This window comes from Acomys minous (assembly GCF_964271855.1).
Source record: "Acomys minous genome assembly, chromosome: 1".
NCBI lineage: Eukaryota > Metazoa > Chordata > Mammalia > Rodentia > Muridae > Acomys > Acomys minous.
The window spans coordinates 183,529,197-183,547,742 of record NC_140483.1 but is presented as its reverse complement, the minus strand read 5'-3'; the positions used below and the strand labels follow the sequence as shown (position 1 = coordinate 183,547,742).

At 44.7% G+C, this 18,546-nt stretch overlaps 1 protein-coding gene across 2 annotated transcripts in view; it reads right to left on the bottom strand.

Annotated features, from left to right (window-relative positions):
- TEK (TEK receptor tyrosine kinase) overlaps positions 1-18,546 on the bottom strand; it is a 108,330-nt gene that overhangs the window by 28,405 nt on the left and 61,379 nt on the right. For both annotated transcript variants that reach the window (XM_084788109.1, XM_084788108.1), the window contains exons 7-11: positions 18,055-18,183; positions 15,402-15,553; positions 5,965-6,109; positions 5,473-5,634; positions 3,436-3,570 (exon numbers count right to left, since the gene is read on the bottom strand). In XM_084788109.1, coding sequence (XP_084644235.1) covers positions 3,436-3,570; positions 5,473-5,634; positions 5,965-6,109; positions 15,402-15,553; positions 18,055-18,183 — 723 coding nt within the window. The remainder of the gene's footprint in view (positions 1-3,435; positions 3,571-5,472; positions 5,635-5,964; positions 6,110-15,401; positions 15,554-18,054; positions 18,184-18,546) is intronic.

The following is an 18,546-nucleotide window of genomic DNA, read 5'->3' as shown; positions in this document are numbered from 1 at the left end:
TCCCTCCCTTCCTTTCCTGCCTCATGTCAACGAACAAAGAAAGAATGTGTCTATTTTATTAATTACAGTGAATAACAGTAATGAGCTCTAAGTCCCAGACAGAAAGTCCCTTCAAAGCATGGGAAGCAGCCTTCCTTCCTGATCTTACGGTGGTGGCATCATCACCACTAAGGGGGAGACTGATTTGGAGAGTGTGAGAACATTTCAGTCTGTGACAATACTTTACAAGCAGTGGTCATAGTTCACAAGTAGGCAAACAAAGCACCTATAGTATTAAAATCTTACATGGAATTTAGTGTAATAGGACTCATATTTAAAGGGGGAAAGACCGCCAACACTTTAGGGTATGGGTTTTTTAAAAAGGGAATTTGAAAGCACTTCCAACTCTTAGCCGAGGGGCGCCTACGCACCTCTAGTTGTTCCTACACTACTGAGGACAAGCGATTGGGTAACATTTCCTTGGCATTATGCTAAAGGTCTCAGTGGCTCTATTGCTACCATCTAGGAAGATGAAGAGAGGCGATGTCTGCGGCCTCTACAATCCCAGCGTGAGCCGCCCACAGTGGAAACGTGGCCAGCTTATAATGAGAACACAGGCGGGTGTTGGAAATCACCTGTAAAATTCCTGAGCCTTTGGGTGCTGGGAGGGAACTTCAGATGCATTCATCCCTACTTAACTTCCCTTTCGGGACACCGTCACCCTTCACCCAGCTTTGGCTGTTCGTTTTTTCCTGCAACGAGGTCAGAACATGGTCTCTTCCCTCCTCTCCTGGCCTCCCTGACCTCCCCCACCTCAATTAAAACATAAACAGTGTGAGTGCCAGATGAGTTAAAAAGCAAGCGTCAGCAAAATTCAATTGGTGGGAAAGGGGGACTTGAAGAATTCCCTTTCCACACCCCCCCCCCCAGGAGCACTTTGAAATATTCCGAGAGGCCTCTAAATGCATCCTGGCTGGGGTGTAGTCTAAGGACTGAAGGCAGTGCTGCGGGTCTGCGGAGCGTTTCATGTTCTGTCCCACGAATACTTTCCATGTGAGTCAGACTGTGGCCTTCCTCTTTTGCTCCAATACTGACCTAAGGGAAAAGTAACTGCCACTTGCCTCTTAGTGTAATGAACCAGTAGGGCCTCCTTACTCACGAATCATAGAGACACCTTTATTCTCTCTTTGGAGTTCATGCTTTTATTATTATTATTATTATTGTGATGATGATGATGATGATGGGTTGCCATTTCTGACTGCCACCCTAGAAGTCACTAGAGAGTTCATAGAGAAATGGAGGTCAGACTGCAAGAAGTGTAAAAGGACAGTGAAAGTATTAAGAAAGTAAGAGATGGCATGGATCCTGGGACTCCTTAAAAAAAAGAAGGGTGTGAGGAGCTGTGCTTGCATGGACCACAAGTCCCAGTCATCAGAAAGCTCCAAGATCCGTTAAGATAAAGCTCTAGGAACCAAACAGCCAAAGCTCAAGATCTGTAACTCAGTTGTTAGGCATCGGTCCTCCAAGCCCTGGGCAATAAGCCTAGAGCAGTAAGAGCTTTGGGATTCAGAGCTAAAGGCAGCTGTGTTTGGATGCTGTTGTGGTTTGGGTATAATTTGTCCCCTGGAAAGCTCCTGTACCCGAGACATGACTCTCAGAGGGCAGTGCCACTCTTAGCCATTCTAGAATACTGAGGAAGTAAACACTAGGTAGGTGATTAACTTATTGAATGTGGGTACTTAGTGGTTTTCTGGTGCCTGGCCCTTTCCTCTCCCCTGCTTTTCGCATCTGCCACACGGGGAAGAAGATCCCTTTGCCGCAAGCTCTCTCCACCTGTATATTCTGCCCACATGGACAGAGCTGAGAAACCATGGACCGAACCCTCTGGAACTGTGAACCAAAACACACCTTTCCTCCCCAAGTTGTTGTCTTGGGAATTTGGTCTGAGAGACAAGGACGCTAACACAGAGCTGAACAGTTGTGGCCTGGTATATAATACAGGGCACTGTAAAGTAAACACCCACAGCTTGCGAGTAGGAAATGCTCATCAGGAGACAATAACAGAATGATTATATGAAGGTCACTCTACTGTTTCAGAGGAGGGAGCTGAGTGGCAGAGAGCTGGAGCCCAGGTTAGCGCAGAGGAGTCTGCACAGCCTGAGAACGCCTCCATTCACACAATGCAAGGCCAGCAGACACTGACTCCCACTCAGACAGTGGGATATTCTCTCTGAGGCATGCCTCACACCTGTCCTCAGCACTGCAGAGGCTGAAGCATAAGATTTATTACAGTTAGAGGGCAGCGTGGGCTATCCTGGGGATCCCAGGCCAGCCTGGGCTATAGAGCAAAGCCGCATCTAAAACAATAAAACAACAACAATGACCACAAAACGAGAGGGGAGGGGCGGAGAGGGAGGGAGAAATATGCTTTTATACATATTTTCTAGACCGTGTGGACCAGGTCCAGCAGCATCAACCACCACTGCGGAACTTACTAGAACCCTTAATTGTTGAGCCATAGCCTTACTTCAAACCTATTGGACCAAAAATTCAGGGTGGATGGGTGCTGGAGAGACGGCTTTTCTCCCAGGGGAGCCAGGCTTGGTCACCAGGCCCTCCATGACGGGTGACAGCTGGCTTCAATTCCAGGCCCAGAGTATCGGACACCCCGTCTGGCCTCCATGGATACTGCATTGAGTGTTGTTCACAGACACCCATGCAGGCAAAACACCCATACATGCAAAATAATAAAAATACAATCTTAAAAACAATCTAGAAGGTCCAGCAGTTTGTCTTAATAAACTCATCTGGTGGTTCTGATGGATGCTAACTCAGTACCATGAAGGTGAACACTATAAGAAATAGCTTTACACGGAAACAGTGGCTGGTAGGAAGCAGAACCCGGGGGAGGGGGGGCAAGGGGGGTGGCGGACCCGAGGGCTGTTCTTCAGACAAAAGCCTTCCTCCTATTTGATGTCCAAACTATAGGCACAGATTACTTTGAAAAACAGAAATTATTTTTTTTAAATAAATAAACTTGAATTTCTGAGGAGCGTTTGTGGCAGGAGCCTGGAGTGGCCCCGTGGGATGGAAACAGGAAGCAGGGGGTGAGATACAGAAGTCAAGGCTCAACACTGTGGCTGCTAAGTAAACCTCAAGCCCTCAGGGATGTCCTCGCCTTCCTGGAGGCTCATCTGCTTCCTCCCCTGCCCCTGTGGATGGCCACAGGCCCCCTCCCCCAAGGAGACAGACCAGCAGTCTAGCCCAAATAAAGGGTCTGTTTGGCCTGAGGTGGCGGGGCTTCCTGTCACTTTCCCACCCACTCCACAGCGAGCTCCTTCCACCTCCGTCCCCACCCACTCACCCAGCACCACCCGTCCTGGTCTTCCTTCCTCTTTTCCCTTTCCTCCCCGCCCCACCCAGCTCAGGAATAAATGTCCGTTGGCTCCGACTGACCGATAGATGCTGTTGTGAACCTTCTCACAGGCCCGGGGTTCCCTTCTCCGCCCTCCCCAGGACGGGCCAGCTGCACACACAGCTCGTAGTCAGTCCGAGGCTCCAAGTAGTTGAGTGTGACGACCTCATTCATCACTGGGAAGAGAGAAAGTCCAGAAAGCTTCAGTTTGCTGTGTCCCTTAAACCAGAGTGGCTGTTTTTGCAGTGAGAACTAAATTAGCCTTTTTAAAAGGTAGTGTCTCAGTGAAATTTTAAAAAAGTAATTCCGTCTTCAAGGATGTACAGTTTCCAGAAGAGAAACTAAGCTTTGGAATGAGTATTTCCAGGTTTCTGTACACACACACACACACACACACACACACACACACACACACACACACACCACACACACACACACATATGTACATATATTAGCATATATGTACATTTCTGTTCTAGTATACATTTCTATCCATTTCATTTGCAAAACTAAACCTCACAGATCTATCACATAGGATGTCAGACTTGGGGGTGGAGACTCAATTAACACAATATAAAATAATGTTATATTCACTGTTTTCAGAGACATGCACCGATTGCAATCAAGCTGTCAGGAGAAAAAAAGACCCAGGAAGGTTTTGTTTAATGTCACTGGGCAGTAACTCTCTAGTTGTCATACCCTCACATCCAGGGGTTCTAGAATCCCTTACAAAGTTTCCACAAGTAACTAGCACGTGCTTCTTTCTCTCTTAGCTGTTTGTTTCGTCAGTCTCTATTGCTGCCTTTGCATCTATGGCCCTTGCAACGTTCAGCTTCTGACCTACCTTATAATACACAGCTAAGTGGTAAGAAATAAGTGAACTACGCTTAACAGTTCTTTAAAGATCATTTTGTTATTAGTAAAGATTTGTGTCTTTATTTTGTGTGGTGGTGGTGGTGGGTGCTTTGCCTGCATGTGTAAGTGTACCACGTGAGTGCCTGGTGCCCATGGGAGTCAGAAGAGTATGTCAGATCCCCTGGGACTGGAGTTGCATACAGATGTGCATCACCATGTGCATGCTGGAGACTGACCCCAGGGCCTCTGCATAAGTGAAAGGGTTCTACACTACTGAGTCAACTATCTAGCCCCACTTTCTTCTTATTTTTTATAACATCCTCAAGTGTCTAAATACAGTAGAACAAAAGAAGTTTAGGGGAAAACTTAGGCATAATTTGATAAAATTAGGAATGGCAGGATCCATGTTGCCCACAAGCAGAGCAACAGTCGGTCTGTCTGTCTACAAGACGGCCCAGTTAAAACAGCGTGAGCAACGGACCATGCTTTGTTTTCAACTTGCTTTTTCAAATTATGCTTTCACATTATTACACAGAAAATAAAACTAATATATGTTCTAGGATATTTGACCTTTTTCATGACATTTATAATGTTTTGTCTCGGTATGTTTTAGGATATTTGACCTTTTGCATGACATTCATAATGTTTGATGCATTCTTTTTTTTTCCCCCTAGAAGCAGGGAGGGCACAGACGGCCTTCTCTGCCACACCTCCTCTTTTCCCTTTTCCAAGTACAGTCCTGCCTGCCACAGACTAAATTTTTCCAGGTTCAAATTGTTATAAAACCCACTGTGTTAAAAGTCTTCAGGAGGAGACAAGGTAAGAAACGGGAAATCCAACACAGCAGAAGTAATTGCTCTCAAGATTCAGGCAGATCAACTGACTCTGCCTTTCCATCGTGGCCCTGGCCCTTCCTGTTCCTATGGTGGAAACATACCTTCCACCATGGCTAGGTATGGTAGCATTCTCAAGTTGTGAGTGGAGGCTCAGAGGCCTAGAAAGAAATGTTGAAACAGATAGCAGCCCAAGCTATGGCTACGTGTGTGTCCCAGAGTGCTAGGCGGCATTCAGAGCATCACTCCTAGAATTTTCACGGCTCCCACATGTGCCAATATATTCTTAAATGCAGTGGGAGTTGACGTAGGTAAGAGATTTCGATATGTAAAGGAAATTATTTTTCAGTACTAGGCCTCCAGCTGGGGCCTTTTGCATCCAAGCCTTACCTTGAATATGTCTCCAGGCGTCATAATGCTTGACAGGCTTGTAGAGAAGCTTCTTGGATTTGATTGGTCCATCCCCAAAGTAAGGCTCAGAGCTGATGTTGATGATGGCAAAGTTGTGTCCAGTGTCAATCACATTTGGGGCATTCAGGGGCTTTGGGAGAACTGAATAAAATCTTAGCAGTCAGAGTCACTCTTAAGCATTAAGGGTTTGCTATTGTTTAATCTCATTGCTAAGAGCTCTGACAGGATCCTGTATCCCAACCGCTACCGATGCTCTGTTAGTTCAAGGCCAGCCTGGTCTACGAAGTGAGTCCAGGACAGCCAAGGCTACACACACACACAAAAGCAAAACAAACAAACAAAAAAGAGCCCACTTCCACAGTCCTTTGTAGATTCTGGTTACATGAAAGCTTAAAATCTAAGATTCGTGCCATGACCCACCAGGCCTCACTGCTTCAAGAAAATGCCCCTGCCACAGTGCATGGAACCTACCTTTGACAGAAATGTTGAAAGGCTTTTCCACCATCCCAGCCACTGTGTTCACACTGCAGACCCAAACTCCTGAATCAGAAGGGAAGATTTGGTGGATGGTGAAGATGGCCGCTGAGCAGTGATCTGTGTGGTTGAAGTCATTTGGCTGGAATAGTCAGACACACACACACATACACACACACACACACACAGACACACACACACACAGACACACACACAGACACACACACACACACACAGACACACACACACACACAGACACACACACACAGACACACACACACACACACAGACACAGACAGACACACACACACAGACACAGACACACACACACACACAGACACACACACAGACACACACACACAGACACACACACACACAGACACACACACAGACACACACACAGACACAGACACACACACACACAGACACACACACACACACACACACACACACACACACACACACACAAAACAAACATATTAAAACTTGGTATACTTAAACATAGAGATCCATAACATACCCTAGCTCATTGTTTAGTAGAAAGTTTTCTAGGAGAGACTGGGGAGGTAAGTACAAGGCTAATATAATCACTGGCTTCTTTCCAAAGCTATTGTAGCAACCCTGAAAGTTTATGCTGGACTGGTGCCCTCGCAGATCCTGCGGTTGTATTTGTGTTTGGAAGTGTGGAATAAACACTTAAAAGCAAGGAGTTTGCTTCTTTTAAATCTCTGGGTAGCATTTTTTTTTCTTTTCTGGTATGATACGGAGGTGTCAGCACAGAAGGACCAAGTATCTTCCTACATGTTTGAGGGGCAGTTGGGAATGGTGCGGTGCACTGGGAAATGACACATGGCTCTCAAGACATGGATCTCTGTTCCTTTCATCCACTTCCTCAGTCACTTAACCTCACCCATTTAGTTCCCTTTGTGTAAACATGAGACAGGCAATGCTAAAAAGTTATAGGTGGAAGACCAAGAAGACAACCGAATCAGCTACTCCAGCAACGGTCTCTTCACAGAGCAATATACCCAGAGAGCTACCCACTCACCAAAATGCCTTCACAAGAGCTGAGGGAATCAGGTGAGAGAACACAGTGTGTACATTTAACATGAAAATAAAGAAAAGGTAAACTGTAGAGGAGAGAAAGTAAACTTCCATGGAGTCCCCCTATCTCTATGCAGTATGAGGTGGAAAGAGAGGCCTCCCTTTTGTTGGGAGCAGGGCGGAGATGTTATCTAGTACCAGGCATGTCAGAGTAAAATGCAGTTCAGGCAGAGCCTCGTGGCATCGTGCCCCTAGACAAGTATGGACTCTGTAATATAAAATGTTTGGCTGCCGTTGGCCAAAAACTGCCTCCATCACTTTGGGCCACAACAAGGAGCAAGGAAGGGAACTGAGCACAGTGCCTTGCCTTGGAACTCAGTGCCAACCAGTGAGACCAAGCACTAGGTGGATCCCAAATACCCAAATCCTGAGACCAGTGCTCAAGAACAGAGCCCCCAGACTTGGCACCAAGCAGGAGTGTATATCCCCTGGTGTGACAGACTTGGGTTTGCAGCCAGAGTATGAGTCTCGAACAAATCCCCAAGACTGCACAGACCCTTGAAGTTGTACCAATAAGATGATGATGGTCCAACTGAGCATCTGCCCGAGGGGCCAAGGGAATCCAATGAGATGATGATGGTCCAACTGAGCGTCTGCCCGAGGGGCCAAGGGAATCCAATGAGATGATGGTCCAACTGAGCGTCTGCCCGAGGGGCCAAGGGAATCCAATGAGATGATGGTCCAACTGAGCATCTGCCCGAGGGGCCAAGGGAATCCCTCCACCATCCCTTCCTCCCTCAAGCTTGGTGAGCACATCATATAATAAGAGTCCTGCCACTGGAGACAGAGTAGGAAAGTGAGCACAAAACTGTGGCATGGAAGCCAAACATGGGGAAGATCTTGATGGTCCCTGTTCCTGTCCTCAGGCTGCCGACCTTCAGACAGAGCTTCTGGGTTTACACCGGTTGCCAAGTGGGGGTCCATGGCTCCAGTCATGTGGAGTTCACTTTAGAGCAGTATCAACTCTGGCTGTGGCAATGGTCTGTGAAGGCACCTCAGCAGCAGGTAACGATAGCAAAGTGTGCCTTTGTCCCACCCCTGATACACTGACCTTAGATGTCTGTGGACTCCAAGAGTGACCCAGCATTGCAGTACTGGTGGCTATAAAATGGCCTACCCTACATCTCCCAGCCAGGGAATCACAACATAGACTATATTCTGGGAAGGGAAAGGAGAGGTAGATGCCAAGTCATTGTACAAAGGCATGTGCCAGTTCCTCCACAGTGAGTCCCAGAACCGCGGAGAATCCCTCAGTACCTGAACACCAGGAAGAAACTATGGTTGAGACATCTGGGCATTTCTTAATTCACTTGTAGGCTTTTGGGTTCAAAGTATACTTTGTAAACACCCCTCTAATTTATTCTGAGTAATACTCCAACTGCATATTTAGGGAAAGCCTGACTTTAGATATCCCCTACTATTAAAATAGTGACAACACACTAACAGACTAGGAGCAGACCAGAGTGTGGGGTATCGCCTAGTGATGAAATAACACACCTTTCCATAGACCCAGAGCAAACACATTGCTAAAAGTGTCAGAAAAGACAAATACAAAGCCAGATTCCAAGCATAAATTTGTATGTGTGTGTGTACACACACACACACACACACACACACACACACACACATACACACACACACATACAGACATACACACAACGTGTGGAAGATAGAACATGCCAATGTGCATAAAGAACATTCAGGGACTTATGGTCTTACTTTGTAAATGAACTAAGCATGAAACCCGATCATGCAAGCAACTGGTATTTGTGACCCTCAGGACCCAAGTAAAACACACCTAGTCACATACCCAGAGGGCTAGATGCCCTGCTACAGGGATACCTGCACACCTATGCTCACTGCTACCCATGGCCAATAGCTGGCTTAGAAATGGAAGTATCCCAGATGCACATCTACTGATGAATAGACAGAAGGAAATGGGACTTATTCACTACAAAATATTACTCAGCTATAGAGAAAACAGAAAATATGGAGTCTGCAAGGAAACAGATGGAACTGGAAAGAAATTATGCTGAGCAAGATAACACATGTCCAGAGGGACACGGTCCACAGATTATCTGCCATATGTGAGTCTTAGCTTCAACTCTTCAGTCTTGTTTGTTTACCATGAAGAACTTATGGAAGCCAGGGGAATAAAATATCAAATGGTAAAACTTATGAGGAAGGGAGGTGGGGGAGTAGAAAAGAGAGGCTTCAGGGAGAGAGAAGGTTAACTGGGAATAAAAGGAATATAAAAACATACATAGGGGATGTTGCTTTATTGTAACACACAAAAAATACAAAACATGATTGAAGGAAGCTGCCCTGCATGACTGGACACTGCTGCCCCTGGGTAGAGTGGACTATTAACATAGATCCCCATCCCGAATATGAGGGACCTCCACAGGAGTTGGAAGCACCAGAAACTCCCAAACGGTGCAAGCTCTTGTCAATCCTCTTGGCTGCCCATCAAAACTGTAGGAATCAGATCATACGACAGAAGACACCACACACCTTGGTTATAAGACAAGAGTAAACAGGCTGGCACTGAGCTGAAAAGTTCCTCTGTGCTGGCTAGCATGCAAACAGCCAGACAGTGTAGAGCAGGCTGCTGTGGGGAGGACAGGCATCCTTGGCCTTGCCCAGATGTGAGTCCCAGGAAACAAGTTGAAGCTACCAGCCAGACCCGCACATTTGCACAAAGGTGGCTTCTTCTCTGTGTTGGCATTTTTCTCCCCCTACTTTTTTCTTCTAGTTATAAACAATGTTAAATTGATATAATTTGAAAACAGATGCTTATACATGCACAAAGTAAAATTCTATTATAGACAAGCAAAAACAACACAACAACAAAGGAACCATAACATGTCAGTAAAGAAAACTAGCTAGCTACCAGAAAACAAACAGAAATCAGCAAGAAGGGAGAAAGAAGATCTATTAACGAATCTGGAAAACAAAAACAAGTAACAATTAAAGAAAGAAAACGGTGTCAAGAGTAAATGGTAAGCCCTCGGCCTGAGGTTTGCTGATGAGCTTCCTAAATCCAGGGGACATCCTGGCAGGAAAGCAAGTAAGAAAGCTAAGTGTCCTCAGGGGTCAGCAAAGCCGCCCACCCAGGAGAGAGCTCTGGGGTGCTGAGAGAACTGGCAGGAAGAAGCTGTAACTTCCCACCCACTGCCACCTGCTCCTGCCACTTGCAATACCGCCTGACACCTGCAAGAGCCAGAGGAGCCTGAGAACTTTATCCTTCAACTCAGGCTAGCTAAGCCAAAAATTCATTCTATAAGTGTTCTCTTTTATTTCCTGTTTTCCATTATTTAACCTTCACTCTTGTGTATATGCCGCGTAAACGCTGTGCTTCGGCTGTGACTTAGGTTTCAGGACCTTTGGTCCCACTCTGTTCATCACTATTCCCTTCAGCGGCGTCTCGTGTGTCACCCTCTTCTCCTCCTCTCACAATTCTGCCTCTTGTCCTCATCCTGATCCTCTCCTTACTGCCTAATCACAGCCTTCCATCGCTTCAGTGATTTCTAACCTCTATAGGCTCTGACAACGTCTTTCCCCTCCTAGCTGCCTTATCAACTTGATTTTTTCAAAGTTGATATAGTTAAATTCTCCTTATCTTTACCCACCATCCCGATCCTAATGTTATTAGCTAAAATTCAAATATAGTCATGTTATCCTTGGTTATTTCCCCTCCAACAGTTACTGTTGCTAGTACAACATTTGTATAGTGGAAATATTCAGGAGCTGTGGCTGTTCTCACAGTTAATAACCTACTTAGCAGTAGTCTAGAGTTTAAGCCAGACCCTGCAAAGAGCTATGTCCTACACCCCAGTTCTATGATATTCAAGTTCGACTTGAGCATTGCAAATATGTAAACCAGAAAAAAAAACCCCACAGATAATCTGCTTAAATATAAGCCGAGCAATAAAATAAGACTGATGTGTGAATTATAACATACTGGCATAAGAAACATGAAAACTAAGACAATGTAACTTCTCCAAATGATAACAACATCACCAGCCCTCCAATAAGGGCATCTAATGAGAGTGACCTCTGAAATCCAAGACAGAGAACTCAAAATAATGATTATAAGTATGTTCAAAGACAAAAGTAATAGTTGAAAAAAAGGAAAGTGATAACATGATATGAAAGAAGAATTCAAACAAAGAGATTTTGAAAAAAAAAACAGTCTGATATGATGGAAACAACAACAACAAAACAGTCTAATAATAAAGTCTGTGGAAAGTCTCAGACTGGAACAAGGAATGTACCAAATATCTAAAATTGAAGACAAGGTAGAAGAACCGGAATAATCAAACAAGGACAAAGACAAATTAGTAAGAAGGTAAAACTGGGAATGTCCGGTACATATGACACTCTGAAAAGGCCAAATCTGTGGGCATAGAACAAAAATATCATTCTAAAGGCATAGAAAACATCTTCAAAGAATTATAAGAGATAAAATTTCCAGAGCTAGGAAAAGATATGCCACTCCAGATACTGGAGTCATTTAGTCATTTAGATACCACACTGACAGACCATAAAAAAAAAAACCTCCTTTTCTTGTTATAATTAAGAACACTAAATACACAGGCCAAAGAAATATTACTGAAAGCAAGAGAGAAATCTCATGTCTCAGATAAAAACAGACCTATCAGAATAATAGCATTCAACTATTGTATTTATGTATGTATGTATGTATGTATGTATGTATGTATGTATGTATGTATTTTATTTTTTGTGCCAAGGTTTCTCTGTGTAGGTGTGGATGTGCTGGACTCACTTTGAAGACCAAGCTGGCCTCGAACTCACAAAGATCCTCCTGCCTCTGCCTCTGCCTCTGCCTCTGCCTCTGCCTCTGCCTCTGCCTCTGCCTCTGCCGGGATTGAAGGAGTGTACCACCACATCCAGCTTCAACTGAAACTTTAAAAGCCCAGAGGACTTTATGTATTTCAAGTCCCAAAAGATGACAACAACAACCACCAACCCAGAAAACTATACTCAGAAAACCTCTCTGTCCTCAAAAAAAAATTTAAATTTTCCACAGTGAGAAATAGATGAGCTCATTGACTGCAGAATGGCCCTCCTTCTCACAGCCACCTTTACAAGAGTCATTCTGCTGGGCCCATGTTGGAAAGCCAGAGACAAAACAACGGTATTGCATGATTTCCCTTTTTATTCAATATAGATGTCAGCAAGGGGTGAAAAACTGTCATAATGAAAATAGTAAAATATTGGGGAAAGCTGTGGAAAGACATCTTGTGTTATGATTAGGAAGAGCAAACACTATTAAAATGGTGCACACTACCCAATGCAAGCAATGAAACTCTATAAAAAATACCAGTGAAACTCTTAGTTAAGTACAAAGCAGCAAACAAACAACCCAAATTTTTTATTTGAAAAACCCACAAAATAACAAGACTGCAAAGGGGCTGTAGAGATGGCTCAGAGGTTAAGAGCATTTATTGCTCTTTCAAATGATGTGAGTTCAGTACCCAGCGATCGCATTGCAGTTCAGAACCAGTTATAACTCCAGTCTCAGGGCATGTGGTGTCCTCCTTGGACTCCATGGCTCCTGTACCTATGTAGTGCACATATACCCATATACATACACAGACCCACACATATATTTATTAATTAATTACCAACAAAGAAGAACTAAGCAAAAGCAAAATGCAAGAGTCCTTAGAATGTCCATCTACACTGCAAAACTCTAATTATTAAAAGAGCCTGGTGTTAACATGAACTAAGCAGCACAGCGCAGCGGAACAGAACAGAGAGCTGAGAAGCAGACACCATGTTTGTAGCAAACGAATCCACAGCGACGTGCAGAGAACACACAAGGGAACAAGGACTGCTTTTTCAGTAAGTGACACTAGGAAAACTGCACGTTCACAGTCTGCAGGGCTAGACCGCAATGTCACCACACCCCAGATGGGAACCTATGGGAAAGCGCTTGGGACACTGGCATGGAAAATAAAGTTTTAGATAAGGACCATCCTCCATTAAGGCATGTCTTCTCACATCAAAGCAATGACAGCTCATGATAGTGAAGATGTGGAGCCAAGGGAACACTCAGCCACTGCTGGTTGGAGTGCAAACTAGTACAGGCACTGTGGAGATCAGTGTGGAGATCCCTCAGCTAGCTGGGGGTAGATCTGCCTCAAGATCCAGTTACACCACTCTTGGGCATATACTCAAAGGATGCTTCACCCTGCTACAGAGACACGTGCTCAACCATGGTCATTGCTGCTCTATTTACAATAGCCAGAAACTGGAAACAGCCTATGTGTCTCTCAACATAAGAACATATAAAGAAAGTGTGTGACATTTACACAATGAATAGTACTTGGCTGTTAAAGAAAATGGAATTCTCAGGTAAACGAATGAACTAGGGGGAAAAATCATCCTGAATAAGATAACCAAGACCCAAAAAGGCAAAGGTGGAATGTATTTTCTTATATGTGGATGTTAGCTATTAAAGGCTGTAATACAGATAAGCACAGATGTTGCATCCAGGGGACTAGAGGGGAGGGGAGGAACTCCTAATGTAGGGGAAACAGCACAGATAATTATGGAGAGATGGGGGATTGCAATGGAATGATTAAATGAGACGAGGAGCAGCAGAGTAGAGGAGGGGCAGAGGAACAGTTAGAACTAAGGACCACTTCAGGGATCATACAGAAACCTGTTACGGTAGAAGCGTCTTAAAATGTGTGCGGATGTGAAAGGTATTTGAGGGGAATCACCAAACAGCAGGGGAGACAATGGCCCAACCAAACATCCCTGTTACCAAGTGAAACCTCCAGTGCTGGGATTAAGTAACATCTAATCAGGTTGTTGGTTTAAAGGGCCTCATGGGAACCCTCAAACACCCCAGGCTATCACCACAGCTATTTGCTGGTCTCCACAGACTGAGAGTAACCAATCACTATCTGGTTAGAGTTAAGTCCTACTCCATGAGATGAAACCCATGCCTAACACTCCTCAGATGGCCAAGAGCCTAAGAGTAGATAGGCCATGGGCCAAGGGGAAAACCAAACACTGTGTTCTGCTAAAGGAACATGGTAATAAAATGACTCCTGATGCATTCTGCTGCACACAGAAATCAGTGTCTTGCTCAGCCAGCAGCAGCACCAGCACCAGCAGCAGCAGCAGCACCAGCAGCACCAGCAGCACCAGCAGCAGATGGGAACAAACAGAGAGATGCACAACAGGGCACTGTGCAGAGAGCGAGGCACCTGGAAACACTCGGATGGTGTCCCAGTGCTGAAAGGAAAGTGGACGCAATATCCCTTCCCTAAGCCTACACACTCTCTCTAGTGAACAAACTGCTTTCAAAGGAAACATTAGTTTTTTTTCTAATGGAGTCTCACTGGGTACACAAACCGCCATTAAGGGAGGCCCATGCCCAGCAGTGGATGGCCAAAACAAAACGAACCTAAGTGGTAGTTTTTGGGTAAGTTTTGCTTATAATGCTTTGTTTGTTTGTTTGTTTTTAACCTTATTTATCTTTTGCTTGTCTATTGTGGTTTCCGATTGTGTGTTTTTGTGGGTTTTATATGTGTGTTTCTCTGGGTCTGTATGTGGTTTTCCCATTTTTTTTTGTTTTTGTTTTGTTATTGTTGTTGTTTGTTTCCCCTGTTTGATTTGTTTTGTTCTGGTTTGCCTGTTTGTTGGCCTGATTGTTTTCTAAAGAGAAAGAGAGAAAAAAGGCATGGAGTTGAATGAATGGGTGAGGGTCCAGGAGGAGACAAGAGAGGGAAAACCAGGATCACAATAAACTGTATGAAAAACTATTTTCAATTAAAGAAAACCTGATGTCTGGGAATGGGTATAAAGCAATGGTAGAGACCGTCCTGGGCTCAGTTCTTAATACTATTACAAAATCTGTGCATTGGTAGCACAGTTATGTTACTGATCCGTGGGTTTCAATATCCCTGTGTGGCCTCTAGGCCACCTTGCTCTTCTGAATATAGGGTTTAGAAACACTGAAGTAATGTGAGGGTTTTACATGGTTCGGCCTGTACACAGTTCACTGCATACAGTTAGTCAGTTTTGTAGGGTGTAGGGTGTCCTTGACTCTCAGATCTGACAACTCCACTGTGATGGCAACTTCCTAACTCCTCTGACCATACAGAGGAAGTTAGTTAGACTAAAGTGAGTCAGTTCTGCATCCCCAGGAACATGCACTTTATCAAAGATGACAACACACCAGCCAGGAAGAGGTTAAGCCCTGGAGTAAACCCTAGCTTTCAGAGATAGATTCCTGCAGTGAAACCATCTTAAAGTCCTAAGCAGGCATTCTGAGGAATGGTTCTTACTTGGAGCACTGTCCCATCCGGCTTCACCAGGGTCATTTCTTCACAACTGGGTAGTGGCCTGCCAGAGGCTTTGCAGATGGGGTTAAATTTTCCACTGTTTACTTCTATGTGATCTGGCAAATCCTCTATCTGTGGAGTCGTCATTGAACTGCCTGAGTTTAAAAAAAAAAAAATTAGAAGCATGCAGTCTAATCTCCGACATAACAGCTATAGCTAGTCTAGTAATCACTAACTGTGGCTAATTTAATCTTTAACTTAACAAAATTTACAATAATCCAGAAGGTGGGTCTATGAGCATGTCTGTAAGAGACTGTCACACTGTAAACTTGGGTGGTACATTCCCTGTCAGGGATGCTGAACTGGAGAAGACCACAGGCTGAACAGTAGTGTTCATTGTTCTCTGTGTCTGGACTCTGAGTGGACTGCAGCCATCTTTTTCTGCTCCTGACGCCTTGGCCACCCTAGCAATGGTGGGGAGGTGCCTTGGGTTTTTCCAAGACAACCCTTTCTCTCTTAAGTCGCTTCTGTCATTCTATTTTATCACAGCAACAGGAAAAGAAACTAAGACCTACCCTGTGCAAGAGCTTTGCAGCTACAGTGATTTGTCATGGCACAATAAACCTGGGGTTACTATTGCCATCCCCACTTTACAGAAGAAGGGGACTGAGCCGCGAGACCTGGACTCAAGCTCAGGTATTCCTGAACTCAAAGTGCGCATTCTTCTTCCACATTTCTGGGCTCCCTCAGTGGGCTTGGAAAGAAAGGAGGATTAAAATGATCGTCATAGCTGCACACTACCCCGGACCTAGTTTTCAGTGCCCGTCACGCCTTTTAAAGTGTACTACTACAAAACAAGCAGGCAAACAAACAAACAAGTCTCTCAGCTCGGGAAACAGCCACATAGTGTTGCTAGCCAACAACATGACCCTCAGTGTGGAAGTTCGAGAGGTCTTTCATTGGATGGAAATCCTGTAAGTGATGTGAAAATAATAAGAAAGGCACGATTCAAATAATACACAATTAAGTCACAGAAGTGACATGAGTTAAACTCCCCCAAAGCAATCTTTAGCCAACAGTCAAATAAAAAATGCTGCCATATTGAACGAAGAAAAATTTCACTGATAGTAACAAAACCAATGGATGGTACCTAGTACCTGCACCATAGAAAGTTACTTAACTTTTAATTAAAGTACAGGGTCTTTGACAAAAAAAAATCTGATTATCTTAATTAAATAAATAGAAGGTTAGTATCATTGGACTTTGGTTTAACTGTGTCCTCAAAAGGTCTATGTCCTGGTAATCTGCCCCACAGTGTGGCTGTGGAGTAGTGAAAGCTTGCAGGCAATCAGGTCCCTAGGGCAGTGCTCTCAGACAAGAGTAATGTAGTCCTTTCAGGAGCACAGTTAGTTCACTTAAAAGCAGATTAGCATACAAAGACTAAGTCTGGCCCCTGAGTCCCTCTGGTTTCCTGTTACACTGTGTGATCTCTCCGGGGTGGCAATCTTGCTGACCTCCTCAGTTATTTGGCCACAAAGACAGAAAGCCAAGCCAGCAGCCTTGTTTAGAGCAAAAATTGAAGTGAAAATGCATTTCTTTCTAAATTACGTTTACACTAGTAAAATGTATTACACGTTTTTCATTTCTAGTGTTTATGTGTGTATGGCTGTTTTGCCTGTGCATATGTCTATGGCGATCTCAGCAAGCATCTGGTTTATTCAGACTAGAGAGAAATGAAGGTAGGACAGGAGCCTGCAGTGGTGTGAATGAGAATGACTCTCAGATCCTTAAATATTGAGTTGCCAGTTGGTGGAACTGTTTGAGAAGGATTGGGCGTGTGAGGGTTAGAAGTTAGTGTTCTAGCCCTCATTTCCTAGGAAGCCTCTCAAACATTTTCAGTTAAAAAGAGAGGAACAACTCAGACAGGAGGAAGGCTTCTCAACCAGGGAGGTCTGCTCTCTGAGTGGGGTGTCCACTGGGGTGGGGTGATTAGACCTTGTTGTTGGAGGTGCATCGCTGGGGATTGCGTTGGGATCTTAAAGCCTCTGGGCCACCTTCAGTGTGTTCTCTGTTTCCTGCTCCCCCTTCCCTGCTTCCTGCTTGTGGATCAAGATGTGAGCTCTCAACTGCTATTCCAACTATCGAAAGTCTTGCCTTTACTTTGCCATCAGAGACTCTAGTGTTCTGGAATCATAAGCTAAATCAAACTCCTCCTTTTATAAATTGTCTTGGTCATGATGTCTTACCACAGCAACAGAAAAGAAACTAATACAGAGCCTTATGGAAAATTAGGATGGTTATTGTTGTTGTCGTTTTATTTGGGGGGGGGTGCGCACGTGCATGTGCACATGAGAGCACACACCTGTCTCTCTGTGTGTGTCTGTGTGTGTCTGTGTGTGTGGTGTGTGAGTGAGTGTGTGTATGGTGTGTGTGTGAGTGTGTGTGTTTGTGGTGTGTGTGTGAGTGAGTATGTGTATAGTATGTGTGAGTGAGTGTGTGTGTGTGTGTGGTGTGTGTACATGTGTGTGAGTGTAGGGGGTGTGGATGTGTAAGAAGTAGCTGGAGGATGTAAGAATGCCAAGGCAAGAATTGCACCAGCAGGGCTCTCCTCAGGCATGCTGGACAGGACCCTGACCACAGTGTTACCTTGCTTTACCTTCTTTCTCACACTGCAGCCCTTGCCGTCCTTGAGAGCAGAGGCATCCTTGAAACCGATCACATATCTCTGCATTGGTACAATGGCATCTGAGTTTACAATCTGGTCCATAGTAACCAGCTGGGCACGCTGGGAACAAAGACATCATAAACAGGTGTTAATATAGAGGAAGGGAGAACACTAAGGCTCCCAGGGGCCTTCTACACTATCAGCTTTGCTGGTTCATTACAGTAGTGCACCGCTTGTGAGACTTAATGAGACTCAAAGGCCAAGCAACTTTGTTTTCAGAGAGATCATTAACTTCCTACCAGGACACACTTCTAAATACAGTATTCAGAAAATAGTTACTTGAAATCACAGGAGGAGGAATGTGGGTCAGGGACACCAGGGAGCTTCCAAAGGGGAAGACAAATGTGGCAAATAGGCATGGCGGGCTTCTCACTGTTTCAGTTTTCTCCTTACGTATTGGATATGACTACCCCATATGAGAGA